A 14,039-nucleotide genomic window follows, 5' to 3' on the forward strand; every position below is an offset into this window, starting at 1 on the left:
AAATATTATAGTAAAAAATAATTATATTCATTTTAAATGTCCCTCACTGTCAAGTTGGTTATAGGGTGTAAGAATTTTTTTTTCTGAGGGTATGTATCTATCAGAAATTGATCTTTTATCCCATTGGAGTAAATTTATCATCCTCTAATTAACTAGGCATCCCATTAAAATATTTTTCCTTCAAATGGGATGTATAATCACGGGATGTTGGACTTCGAGGTCATTCACCATGAGCACTTTTTAATTTATCTTAGCTGTCGGTAAAATTTTTCCATAAGATTGAACCAGTCATCCTAGATTAGGTATTACCTAATTAATCGTTCGTTCAAATATATATATTTTAACATCGGTGAGTAATAGACCATTATTAATTTATTGGAATATGAAAAATAATAAGAAAGTTTTAATGCAATAATAAAATTATTGTGAGGTGATTTAAAAATCACTCTTTTTGTGTAAATATCAAAAAAGGTTAAAAAACAATTGCAAACCAAATACACAAGAGTTTAAGTAACAACATAACTGAAGTCGCAACTTGACAATGATAGATCATATTTGTATTTGTGCAATGCCATAACTTTGATTTTTTTTTTTTTTTTCTTTCAAGTGGGTATGTATCTGTCATTACAATCATGCTTTCGGTGAAAGCAAAAGCATCATATCTAAAGAGCTTTTGCCTTCAAAACTAAGACTACATCAACATTAAATTCTTATCGAGTAATCTATTTATTTTATATTTATTTATATCGTTAACCCTCCATTTGAGCAAATTTTGAATCAAGGACTTAACCATCATTACTTCCCTCTTTCACTATCACAACCCCAAGCCCAAGAGCCACAATTGAGGCATAGACAAAGTTGGGCAAATTTTGCATCACCCTGCCGACGACCGGCACTCCTTCGGTGGCTCTCTTTGCTATCAATGCGACAGTCGGGACCAAGACGAGTCCGATGAGTAGGTTCTGGCCGACCGACTTAGCTGTCTCTTTCGTAAGTTTCTTCATAAGCTCCGCGAACTCTTCACGATCTATCAACCCATCGAGATTCATGTCGTACTGCTGCTCAATGAGATATAAGATAGGACTCAACAAAACGAACCAGAACATGTTTCACTTGGTCTGATCTCCATAACCTTGAAATGTATGAATTTTCATTTCTTTTTTCATCAATAAAGAAAAATTGTAGGATTGAAAACTTCATAAAAACAAAAACAAAAACAAAATCAAAATCATTCCAATATTAAAAAAAGTTTCTTATTTTTAATGGTTAAAACTATAATAATATGGATCATCTATTAAACCTCACCTCCATCATAGATTTAAGCTTCTCTTTAGTAGGAGGATCATTGTGAGGCCCTGGGAGATACTTGTTGATGTCACTGCAAGAAAAAATTTAAAGGGCAAACAACAAATGTTAAATAATTTATCAATTAATTAAAAAAATTACTTATATTTTGATAAATTAATGAAGAGAAGTCTTAACATAACAGTTAAATTATTATCGTATGACTTGGAGGTCAAGGGTTAGTCTCATAACATTTGTTGCAAAAAAAAAAAAAAAGAATTTATATATCTAGAGTATAGAGATGAATAGAAGTACTTATAGACATAAAGAACCGATATATAGAGGTCCTCAAAAGTGAGGTGAGGATCATCAGAGTCGCTTCGAACCCGATCGAAGGCTTGATCACTGATGTTCCTTAGTTGCCCCTCTCGCCAACCTTTCCCTGTGCCATATGAAATCATTTATGTTCATTAATTTCTCCTTTTTCTTAATGAAAATTAAAGGAGAGAAACAAATTAAATGAGATTTGAATGAATTGAATTGAATTGAATTGAGAGAAAATAGAAAGAGACCATGAAGTTTAGCATGGAGGGAGGAGAAGAAGTGGCCCATGAAGAGAAAAAGGAGAGGAAGAAGAGGAAACGAGAGAGAGATGTAGATCTGAATGAATTGAGATAGAAAGAGATATTGTGAGGGGGGATGAGAGCTATGAGGATTTGACACTTGGCAGCAACAGCTTACACTACGATAGATTCAGTTTGACTGACTTAATTTGGTCTCCAAATTTAAAAGATTTATTTATTTTAATGGATTGTTCATTGCTTACCGTTCATTTATGATTGTGTGTGTTTTTTATAATGTTCTTATTTATATATATATATATATATAGTTATGCTACGGACTCTATCCTGCGAATTGTTACAGACCAACTGTCATGTCATATTATTTTTTTTTAATACAATATTTTCTCTTTCTTAATTTTTTTCTTCTTCTTCGTTCACGTTGTAACGAAGCCATGCTCACCGCGCCTCGTCGCCACTGGCCACCCGCCGCTGCCGCCTGCCCACCGACGAGCTGAGAGGAAGTCTCGGCGGCGAGGGGATCTAGTCGCGCCTGAATCCGGCCGCGATCTCGTCGGAATCTGGCACGATCGTGTTCGATCGTGACGTGTCCAGAATCCGGCCGCGATCGCACCGTGACCGGAATCCGGAAAGATCGCGGCCGGATTCCAACGCGATCGTGATCGAGCCGATTCCGGCCGCGATCACACCGGATTCCCGCCGCGATCGTGCCAGATTCTGGTCGTGACCGTGTCCGAAATCTGGCGCGATCGCAGCCGGATTCCGGACGCATCACGACCGAACGCGATCGCACCAGATTCCGATGAGATCGCGGTCGGATTCAGGCGCGATCGTGGTCGGAATCCTGCACGACTAGATCCCCTCGCCGCCGAGACTTCCTCTCAGCTCGGCGGTGGGCAGGCGGCGGCAGCCGGAATCTATGCCTCGATCCTCGACGGGTTCACCCCATGTGCTATAATGTGGGTGGGTCCAGGCGGCCGCCAGCGGTGGATAGATGGCCGGTGGCCTGGCGGGTGGCGGGCGCGCGAGGAGGCGTGGTGAGCGGATGGCCGGCGGGCAAGGAGGCGCGGTGAGCAGTGGCGAGAACGAAGAAACACAAGAAAAACTTATATTTAAAAAATAAAAAATATTAAAAAAATCAAATTTTGTAGATCGCGGATGAGTCCGCATGGCCAGATGAGTATTTTAACACAACTCTATATATACATATATATCAGTTTTTTGAAAAATATTTATTAATATTAAATTATTGTTAAAATATTTTTTATCTTTAGACGATGATTTAAAAGAGACAGATCTCCTGGACCATTTTTTATGATCCAAGGATGTGTCACTCGTATTTGTGATCATATCGCGGTCGCAATCCGACCGTAAATAGTTACGATCCCATCTTAGGTTCACCGTTCCCACTAGGTTATAGTTTTTATTCGGAGCGGGCAGTCGGAGGCCGCCCGGAAGACACCCTCATTCGGCGTCTAGTAACCTGGTCACTTTATCCACCATCGAAGACCTTCGGGCGGTCTCCGGCCGTCCGCTCCAAATAAATCTATAATTTGATGGGGATGATGAATCCAAGAAGGGATCATAATCATTTATGGTCAGAGTATAATCGTGATCTGGTCATAAATATGAGTGGCATATTCCCTGGATCATTAGAAAAAGTGGTCAAAAACATCTGTTGCTCGATTTAAAAGTGTAAAATAGGAATTTTATTTTAATTAGAGATTTTTTAGGAAGCTAATTAACGTAGGCAAAAATCAAAATGTGCTCCTTTTATTAAAATTGTCAAACATCCCATCCTATTGCAGCCTATTTACTTTCTAAAACTATCTTTATTTTTTATACTATTGCAGAAATTATGGATTCATAGCTATTACATAATGATAACGATTATGATCTTATAATTTTTACATAATTATAACAGTTTTAATTCCGTACTCATTGCAACTATATAATTGTAACAATTATGATTATGTAGTTACTAAACATAATTAATTTTGACAGAAATAAATTATTTATATTGTAATAGATATGATTAGTAGTTACTATAATATGATGTTGACTTGTATTGATCAATATTGATTAGAGATGAGGCATCTATATTATAAGAGTTATGAATATTGTCCCTGGGGCTATAGTATATAGTAAGAGATGAGACAAGCTCCTTAGACAATGAGAGGTCAAATCTTACTCAGGACACATTAGACTTAAGGAGTTTAAAAAATTTGACGATGTGTCAATTGTCAGGATTTATCTACGCTTCTCGATTTATTTTGATGGACAATGAAAAACTTTTATATGATCGAGCCAAAACACTTACAATATTATTAGTGTTGATCAGAATCAAAATACTACTATAATATAATATTGACTAATATCGACCAAAGATAAAATTTTTATATTATAATTCATAGCTACTACAAATATAATTTTTTTTATTGATTAAGTATGTTATAACAATTATAAACTTATAATTGCTTCACCAACGTAAAGATAAGGATAATTTTAAAAAATAAAATGTACTAACGTGGGATACAATTTTTTTTTTTTGTTTTTGATAATAAATGAAAATGAAAGGCTCCTTTTACCATTCAATAGGAGTACCCTTTTGATTTTTTTTCCCTGATAAACATTTGAGTGAAAATTGTAATTCGTATTTATTTATTTCACGTAAAGGAAAATGAGAGATAAGAATGAATTTATTCCCTATATATATATATAACAAATAGCACAGACTAAAGATTAATTACCTTGTCATTCCTCAAACACATTTAATTTGTCAGATTTCCAAAAACAAAACCTTTTGTTTTAAGAAAAAAAAAGACTTCATAAATACTAATTGAGGCTTCATAATTTAGGCTTAAGAGGACATGTTAAAGCTAGTAAGAATGCGAAAGAAGAGAATAAACTCTACACTCTAATTGAGGATTATTAAAATATATATAGATAAATACAAAGAGATTTTCCAGCTAAATACCTTGATATTTTAGGTTGAACTGGATTCTCTCTAGAGTTTCACATGATACTAGAGCTCTCACTCCTCACCTAAAAAACATGAGGGGCATGAAGGCAATATATGAATTTTAGATGTGAGACTGAAGAGTTGACATACGTATAACTAGATGACTTACCTTAGGTCAAGGATAAAAAAATTTATTTGAATACATCACACATTTGCGAGATCGCGAATGCAAAACTCAAGCAGAAAGGTACGACTATATTTACAGTAGAGAAATGTACATGTGTTGTTTCACCTCTCCAAGAAATGGTTGAGGACAGTCTTCCTGGAAGGGGCTTCAATGGTGTCTTCTTTCTCTAGTTTTGATACGGTATTCAAGGCACGTTTGACGACCGAGTTTATTTGTTTCTTCAGTTGCAGGTTATCTATGATCGCATCAGTAAGAATTTCTCGTATCTCATCGTCTGTGTTAACTGTGGAATGGTCATTTGGTAGGATCAGACATCCAGACATTTCATTAGATTGAACAGCATGAACATCTATAGGTGCCACTTTGTAGTTTTGTGCAAGGAGATGAGCCTGGAAAGGGAAAAACATCTGGATGTCAGTATTTGGTTAGCAAGAAAATGACCCAAAAAAGACAAGAAGATTGAATTAGCCAACTTAAGTATCTAACATTTCTACTAATATTAGTCTTGTAATTCATGAAAGAAAAAACAGAAAAGTAACACGATAGTGAAAAGATACCTCAGCGAGAAGGAGATTTATCCTATTATCTGATGTTGCCAAAAGATCAAAGACATCAGAGAGTGACGACGAGGTAGTAGCGAACTTGTCTTCCTCATCAGTCAGAAAACTAACATTGCATTCTTTAAACCGATCACGAAAACCTTGGCATTCATGAAGAAGAGTATCATTCTCTGACTTTGCATTCGACAATCTCTGTTTTTCCTTGAGTAAAATTCCCTGGATCAAATGTAAAAGTTGAACAAATAAGATCAAGAATAAGCAACCATAGAAGAACTTACTGTTGGTGCAATATCCCCTGGGTCAGGTTGATCAGGTTGACAAATCTTGAGTTGGCTCAAGCTATGAGTCTTGATATTTTGAGTTTCGATGTTTGACAATATGTGGAGATTGCAGGTGCAATCGTCCGATTGGGGAGATTATTGGTGCAATTCCCCTCTGGTCATTACTAATTTGATGCGAAGAAGAGTCAAGTAGGTCAAGACTGACCGGATACTTGACTAGGAAAGTCCTAACTGGAGGTTAGGTGAGTGCAAGTCCCGGTGAGTGAAGTTAGGCAGGTGAAAGTCCCGATGAGTGAAGCCAGACATGTGAAAGTCCCGGTGAGTGAAGTCAGACAGTGGGAAAATCCTAGTGAGTGAAACTAGGTGAAAGCCCTGGTGAGTGAAGCCAGGCAGGTGAAAGTCCCGGTGAGTGAAGCCGGACAGTGGAAAAATCCTAGTTAGTGAAGCTAGGTGAAAGTCCTGGTGAGTGAAGCCAGGTAGACGGAAAGTCCTAGTGAGTGAAGCTAGGCAAATGGAAAGACCCGATGAGTTAAGTCAGGCACGTGGAAATCCAGGTGGGTCAAGGTTGACCGGACACCTGATGTTGGGAAGTCCAAGTAGGTCAAAGGTGTGTCCAGATACTTGGCACAAGGAAATCCAGATGAGTCAAGGATGATCGAACATCTGGTAGAAGGAAGTCCAAGTGGGTCATGGAGGACTGGACACTTGGCACGAGACGATAAGTCTAAATGGGTCAAGGTTGACCGGGCACTTGGCACGAGGAGAAAAGTCCAAGTGGGTCAAAGGATTGACTGGACATTTGGTGAAGAAGTCCCAACAGGTCACGGTTGACCGGATGTTGGGTTTGGGAACCTTGGACTTGAGTTAAGCAAGTCAAAGGGAGATCAATCGATCAACCGATCGATTGACCCGTGGGGCAATCGATCAGCCGATCGATTGAAGGTGTGCTGCGAGTGAAGGCTAGCCCAATCGATCAGCCGATTGGGAAGCGTTATCGCGAGCACAGAATGACCCCCAATCAATCAGTCGATCGATTGCGCACTGCCAATCCATCGGCCGATCGATTGGGGGTTGATTCTCTCGCGCGGACACGAGGAAGTTCAAATCGATCGGCCGATCAATTCAGGTCGTTTCCATCCGAGCACAAAGGTGCTCTGAATCGATCAACCGATCGATTCAAGCCTCCCCAATCGATTGATCAATCGATTGGGATATGACCGTTGCGCAAGAAGCGAGCGATGGACGACTGCAATTGCGTGGATGTGACGTGGCCATCGATTGGGAGCAAGCCCAATCAATTGGGAGCTTTAGAAGTGCAGAGTATAAAGTTGTGGCAAGCTTTCTTCTTCGTGGTAGTTCACCCGATCTTCATACGACTTCTCCAACTACTCTTCGTCAATTCTTGGAAGCTCTTAGAGACAAATGTCGTTGCACTTCCAAGGTTCAAAGGCATCTACAAGCAACAAGAGAGCAAGAAGAAGGTTTTTTTCATTTGTATTCTTTGTATTTTTCTTCTTGTGCTGAGTTGTATGCTTGTGTGGGTGTTGTAAGAGGTTTCTCCACCTCCGGTAGTACCGAAAAGGAGTTTCTTTCTTAGTGGAGAGTGCTCGTGTGTGTGGATCCTTGGATTAGTCACTTCCTCTTGAGGTGGACACCAAGTAAATCCTTCGTGTTAGCGTTGTAAGTGTGTTTCGTGTTTCATTCTGTTGTATATCATCATCACGAAGCAAGCTACAAATCGACTCTAACACTTACAGCTTACCTCAAGCTCAGTCTTTTCTTTTAAGGACTGATTCAACATTTCTTTCAGATCTGCTTGAGATTTCCTCAGAACTTTCACTTCTTTGACAAGGACTTTGATATCAGCCTTTGATTTCAATTCCAGTTCCTCCATCAGCTTTCGCATATTATCTAATTTTTCTTGATTACTATCCAGTCCCTGTTGCAAGGATTCTTTTTCTTCATTAGCAATTTCCTTCTCTAACTCAGAACAATTTCTTTCATTCTGAAAAAAGTGAAGACAAAAATAGGAACATAAAACTTAAAAAATCATAAAATATCATAACAAAAGTAAGCATCAGACAAAAATTGCACTTGTTCAAACATGAGCTTCGCCTCCATCTCTGAACACTTTCTGCATAATTCATCCATATCCCATTGCATTTGTGTGACCCTATCTCTTTCATTTAAGATGGCTTGTTGCAAGTTTTCTTTACCTTTCTGTTCAATGGCTTCCACTTCAACCTCCAAATCCTTGACCTAAATCATCCAAAAGAGTTAATATGATCTAAAACTAAAACACAATGAGAAACAAGTCAAGATACATAATGATTCGGAGATAAGCAAACAAGAATCATCTAGGGTACAGTGAAAAAGGATAGTTATCAAGAACTTTGTGGATTTCAAATCCAAAGCTTATATTCCATTACTAGTATAGCATGTGTAGTATACAACAGTAGTATAACAACAATCAAGTTTTATCTCACTAGGTGGAGTTGGCTATATGGATCCTTCTACGTCATTAGAGTGTATTCCCTACTATATCATCATTTATATTTAAATAAATTTTATCTTATTTTATTTTATTGATATTAACCAAATCTTTTTTGCCTTTTCCCATAATAGGTGCAACCCAACTTTCTCTCTAATATTTTTATTTCTCATCATGTTCATCCATCTTAACATCCTCATCTATACAACTCTCATCTCTTGTGCTCGAGTTATAGTAACATAGTATGTTTAACCGTTGTTTTATAAAACTTTCCTTTAAGTCTTAAAGATAGTCTACGATCACAAAAAGCACCTGACGCACTCCTTCATTTCAACCATCTTACTTGTATTCTATGTAAAACATCTCTTAATCCCTCCATCCTTTTGTAAAAATATCCTAAATATTTAAAACTTTTACAAACAACTCGTCATCTCTTATCTTAACAATTGTCTCATTACATATAAATTTCATATATTCTCTCTTTACTCAATTAAGCCTAAAACCTTTCCCAACTTAAATTCCACACTTTTCAAATATTGACTCCTGACACATAATCAGAAGAAAGCAAGCTTTAAGTATAGTCCAGAGATGTACCTTTGTCCTAAGATATTCTTTCCCAGCCATTTCTTGGTTCAGACGAGCTATAAGATCATCCATATCTGTTTTTGCTGTTGCTAACCTTTGTTGCATGCCTACAAGAACTCTATTTAACTTCTGCCTTTGATCAAATGGAAGAACAATTCGTGAATTTTCAAGGATTTGTGTCCCTGAGCCATCTGTGGCATTTACTACTTCAGCATCGCCAGGAGCATCAAGGGAACCATCCCAAATTGAATTTGTGACTCCAGCAGATGATAGTTCACTGCCCCTTGTAGAACTTACGTCACTCCCAAAGCTTTCAGTGGAGAACTTACGATCATGACCAGGAAGAGTATCATGGTCTTGATCTGATATAAACTCCATTCCATCCCTTGAAGAACTGGCACCAACTATCTCTCTCTCTGGAACAAGATACTCTTTTCTGTCATTCAACTCACTACCCCTACTGAAATCTTCTGGCCGATCGAAGAATGATCCACCTATGATGTCATTCCTGATTTCTACGTTTACGTTTACAGAATGATCATGAACCAACAATGATACATCTTCAGCACTAGTTTGAGAAACTCGAATCATTCCTTTTCTTTCTGTAGCAATGTCTGATGAATCATTTGCATTGTTATAGCAACTATCCAATGAAGCATGAGACAAGTTAGATATAGCTGTTGAACTGTCAGCAACAGAAACACTAGAAGTAGGTTTAGCTAGAGACAGTGGGTTTGTGGCATTAGTACCAGTTGAAGAACTCGAATCTGTAGCATTATTTACACATTGAAATGCTGCATACACAAGTAAGCAGATGCAAATAAGCTTGCATGATATCATCAAAATTGAACTAAAACAGGGTACTTCCTTCTTCAATGAAACACAATATAGTAGCATGCGCAGCAAAACAAACATCAAGAAACTTAGAGGTGGTTGTTATGGCCTACCTGACCTTGCAGCAGCTTCTAATTCAAGAAAAACAGCTACTTGTGCACTTCTGGCAAGATCTATGTCAGAGAGTAACTTTCCCATCCATTCCTCCAAAGCATACCTTCTCTGCTGAGGGGGAAAAGGCAATGAAAAATTAAATAAGCAACTATTATGGTAAGTGCGTTAAGGCACAATCATGACATCTATGGCAGTACAACTATTGTTGAATATGTAGTCCACAAACTGAAATAGTTTTCACAAATGCAACAATGAAACTCGTCGTAAGAAAAATCATACATTTATACCTCTTCTAGGAACACATGACTGGAATTAATTCTCAATAAAGCATGCTTTGGTGGGGTCATAGGAATATCTTTTCTGGGAAATGCCTTTTTAATCTGCACAAAGGAAAACATAGAAGCTATAAGAAACAATCAAACCTCATCCTAAAAGAAAGAGAAAAGCTGTCCCATGAAAGGCATCACATGAATATAGAATTTTATTATTATCATAAATACATTAACATGGGTGGACATAAGTAAAACTTCCACATTTGATGTAGGAAACAATTTCTAAATCATATATTAAATAAATATGTGATTGTTCAGCATCATTATTACAAACTTATTCATTAGATAAAGAGTTGATAAAATTGAATTTCAAGTGATGAATGCAAAATTTCATAGCTCTGAGAAAACATATAATCACAAGAGAAAATTTTCAGAAAAGTGAATTTTAAAAAAAAAATGAATAAAGTCACACTGATACAAATCCTGTTGGTAGCACTCTAAAATCTGTTTAATAATGAAAATTTACATTGCCAGAGATGGGAGAAATACAAGTGGGTTCATAATTATAGTGATCAGCTTTCCTGGCTGTAAACATGACTTGAGTAAATGGTTATGGAATGATTCTTGCAAAATTTGAAAGCATATAAATTTTTTCACAAAAAAAATGCCTTCAGAAATTAAATTGCAGACCATAAACTTAATGCCTTCAATATATTGCCAACTTATGAGTTGCATTTACTACTTCCTCCTTATGCTTCTTTACTTTCTGAACAAGGATTTGCAATTGGTTAATACAGTTTTTTCAACAGAGATAAAAAAAAATACAAGCAACGATTCATTTTGCTCCAAGTATCTCCATCTCTCTAAAAAAAGATCTTGCAGTATTAAGCAACCTTCAACCATAATGCCAGCTTATTAGTTGCTTTTGCTACTTTCAGTCTTTCACCATCTGCTTCTTTATTTTTGAATATTTGCTGAATCAATAGATAGGTGCAGTATTCGTGAAGAAGCATACAAGAAAGGATACTTGTTTTTCTCTCATGCATCACCATAAAAACACTTGCGTTATCAAGCAGGATCATACAGGTCTTCCAAAATTAATTTTTTTATCGACTTCTAAAAAATAGAGAAGTAGACACAATAAAGTATCAAAGATAAAGTGTGGAGAGATAATTGCTCTTTATCTCGAATGGTTTAACATCTAAATTATGACTTATCATACCACAAAGTATAACTGCAGAAAGTCACTGAATCTTCGTAGTAACTCATGGCTCGTGCTAACACCTTCTGGGGATTGTATACCCACGTGAATCCTGTAAGACTGTTCCTCAATAATGTTAAAATTAAAAAGGAAGACAGTTATGGAAGAAGTTATGTGCACCATCATTTAGCAAACTGAGATCATATTTTCAGATTAAAGATTTTAACATTATCAGACAAAGTCATTTTACTGAGAACAAGAACAGAAAGGAACAACAGTCACATGAAATCTTATCTGTTTGATCATACATATAAAGCAAATCTTTACATGAAAAGTACAGAATTTAGGTAATTCTAGACTAACATGTCCAATTAATTAATACTGCATGTAACAAAAGATTGAGCAAGTCTTATCTTATTCTAAAGATAAGCAGGGAACAACATATAACTAAGAGTATCCTCCTGAAGCTATTAGTTGCCTGGTTGTAGCGTATATTTGCACACTTTTAAGGCTCCAAATTCATCTCTCTCTGGAACAAACTCAAAATCATTATTGTACAAGAATTTCAAAAACAGCTTCCTTGGTGTCTCTATTGAGTTCCCAAGTCAAGATTTTCAACTAAAGCAGCTTTAAGTTGTCTCTAGACGAACCATTCCCAACGCATACACAGACAGTAGGTTGAAAAAGGCACAGAAAATAACTTTTTTTCATATGACATGGTTTAACTATTTAAGCTAATGTAAAAATACAGTTAAGACCTAAAAATGAAACTTCGGTAGTTTAAAATAATTGTCATTTGCATTAATTGGACAGAGACTACAGTTAAAAGCAAAACCACAATGAAAATCAACAATTACCAGTCTCCTCTATTACTTGGATGGTTACCACCCTTGCATCAACTAGGAATTTGACATAGATTATGCCAGAACAAACTAACAATTTCCCATTGATAGATTATGCCTGAACATATGAGTACTAGCAAAATGCATCAATTTAAGTAAAGTACTATATTGAATTAAGCAATTTGAAATTGTATGTGCTTCCATTTCTTTGTTTTTTGGTAGAGAGGGATAGTAAGATAGATATCTGGGATTACTAGAAGAAAATTTTAAATACTACAGTGAGGAAGCAATTAAGTGTAGGTGTAGCTCTAATATATAATAAAATGAGAAAATAAATGAGATGATACTGGCATGTTTGAAGATGATTAAAAGGATAAGATAATAATCAACTGCTCGTGTAGGCATAAGGGTTAATGGTGCAAAGATCAATGCATAATAATATCCATCTAGTGAATTTGTTCCTTGAGAAATTACAATTAGCATGTTAAAGAATTATGGGAGCATAACTCTAAGAAATTGAATTTGGAATGTTCAAGAAGCAAAGAAAAGTAACTGCAAAGGGTGACTATTACAATAATAGGATTTAAGAAGCTCCCATGGGATGCACCAGGCTCCATCTGAACATTCCAAGAAGGAACTGTTACACAATAGCTCCAACCAGTTTGGGGGTTGTGAGGCCAGACAGTATTCCTTCCATCCTGCAATGATTGATTGATTAGGCTATTTCAACATGAAACATTTTAATTTGAAAATACAACAGGTTAAAGGGACCGAGTAAGCTGCTTTACTAACCAAACTAACTCACATTCAATTGTCGTTCATACAAACCCATTTTCATTGACATCCCTCTATATAGTATGGCCGCAAAACAATTTAACACCTGCCTCACTCCTCAACCAGCATTTTTGGTATTCATGATAGAAAGTATAGCTAACTAGATACTCTCTTAAGTCTTAAACCCTATTTCATTTCCCGGCTTATGCATCTCTACTTCCTTGTTCTCAGCTTGATTCTTATGCAGAAGCCTATGTAAGAATCATAAGTTCAACTACACCAGGAACCTAAAAGTAATAATTTTTCACTTCCTGAAGCTCAAATTCCCTCAATTGAGCAAATAATTTACCGAAGATACCCCAAAATTTTGCGTCGGCGGAAGTGCAAGAATCAGAGGAAAGTGAAGGCAAACTTACCCAACGCTTCGGGGGAGGGCTCCAATCCATGCCAAGGGGCAGCGGCGAGGTCCCGTCATGGCGATGCTTCGGAGGGCTGTTCCTGGGCATCTTCCGCCAAGAATGGAATTCTGATCGAGGAGAGATGGAAGCGAAGCGTGGCGCGGAGATCACGATAAGAGCACAGCTTCTGTAGCTGCAACGCGAGAAGCAAGTCCCCGCTAAAAACAACCCACCAAACAGTCCTACTGATCCGTCCCTTCTATCTCACCAATTTCTTCTTTTTACTCGCGATTCCAAAAAAAAAAACAAAAGAAAAAAATCCCCTTATACCAATCAGCATCAGCCACTTTCTCTCAGTATATTGGTTACAAGATCTCCATCGCACGTCTTTCCGCCTCGTTCCTTCCTCCTCCGCCTCGTTTCTGAGGGAGAAAAGATGCGAAATTTGAAGCAGGGAAATGCCCCACATAAAGTAAAAGCTACTCCCCGGTGCTTTGGAGAACAGGCGGGTATGGGAGGGCTCAGCCGAAAATTGTCGGAAGGTTTCGCCGGCGGCGATCTCCTATAGCGAAATTACGTGGAAGAGTGGAAACTCATTCACACCCGTCTCAGCGATTTTTACTGTGGTAGAATTCCACTTTGCCGCTTCGTTCGGCAAAATATTCAAAATTTC

General features: G+C 37.3%; 2 protein-coding genes across 6 annotated transcripts; both read right to left on the reverse strand.

Moving 5' to 3' along the window:
- Window positions 1-548: 548 nt before the first annotated feature.
- Window positions 549-1,992, reverse strand: LOC122054106. 2 transcript variants are annotated; one of them, XM_042615935.1, is made up of 4 exons: window positions 1,857-1,900; window positions 1,600-1,726; window positions 1,306-1,378; window positions 549-1,055 (listed from the first exon to the last, which is right to left on the reverse strand). In XM_042615935.1, the coding sequence occupies exons 1-4, from the start codon at window positions 1,894-1,896 to the stop codon at window positions 786-788; spliced, it is 510 nt and encodes a 169-aa protein (XP_042471869.1). In that variant the 5' UTR covers window positions 1,897-1,900; the 3' UTR covers window positions 549-785. The 2 variants fall into 2 exon arrangements, with proteins under 2 accessions (XP_042471869.1, XP_042471868.1); XM_042615934.1 differs by having other exon boundaries at window positions 555-1,058; window positions 1,857-1,992.
- A 2,976-nt stretch (window positions 1,993-4,968) lies between these two features.
- On the reverse strand, window positions 4,969-14,004 carry LOC122052665 (PX domain-containing protein EREL2-like). Of its 4 annotated transcripts, XM_042614321.1 has the most exons (11): window positions 13,385-14,004; window positions 12,767-12,892; window positions 11,374-11,472; window positions 10,167-10,259; window positions 9,879-9,990; window positions 9,659-9,725; window positions 8,941-9,574; window positions 7,950-8,114; window positions 7,618-7,860; window positions 5,572-5,790; window positions 4,969-5,403 (listed from the first exon to the last, which is right to left on the reverse strand). In XM_042614321.1, exons 1-11 carry the CDS (start codon window positions 13,472-13,474, stop codon window positions 5,116-5,118), a joined length of 2,136 nt encoding a protein of 711 aa, XP_042470255.1. In that variant the 5' UTR covers window positions 13,475-14,004; the 3' UTR covers window positions 4,969-5,115. The 4 variants fall into 4 exon arrangements, with proteins under 4 accessions (XP_042470255.1, XP_042470254.1, XP_042470252.1 ...); XM_042614320.1 differs by having other exon boundaries at window positions 8,941-9,725; window positions 9,879-9,987; XM_042614318.1 differs by having other exon boundaries at window positions 8,941-9,725.
- Between the last annotated feature and the right edge of the window lie 35 nt (window positions 14,005-14,039).

Source organism: Zingiber officinale, chromosome 3A (genome assembly GCF_018446385.1).
Source record: "Zingiber officinale cultivar Zhangliang chromosome 3A, Zo_v1.1, whole genome shotgun sequence".
Classification (NCBI taxonomy): Eukaryota; Viridiplantae; Streptophyta; class Magnoliopsida; order Zingiberales; family Zingiberaceae; genus Zingiber; species Zingiber officinale.

Coding starts and splice junctions, on each gene's coding strand:
- LOC122054106 (XM_042615934.1), bottom strand. CDS start 1,896: ATGGGCCACTTCTTCTCCTCCCTCCATGCTAAACTTCATG. Junction 1,727..1,856: donor CCTCCATGCTAAACTTCATG/GTCTCTTTCTAT, acceptor CATATGGCACAG/GGAAAGGTTGGCGAGAGGGG. Junction 1,059..1,305: donor AGCTTAAATCTATGATGGAG/GTGAGGTTTAAT, acceptor CTCATTGAGCAG/CAGTACGACATGAATCTCGA.
- LOC122052665 (XM_042614318.1), bottom strand. CDS start 13,474: ATGCCCAGGAACAGCCCTCCGAAGCATCGCCATGACGGGACCTCGCCG. Junction 11,473..12,766: donor GCTTCTTAAATCCTATTATT/GTAATAGTCACC, acceptor ATTGAGGAACAG/TCTTACAGGATTCACGTGGG. Junction 9,991..10,166: donor GTCATGTGTTCCTAGAAGAG/GTATAAATGTAT, acceptor TTTCCCCCTCAG/CAGAGAAGGTATGCTTTGGA.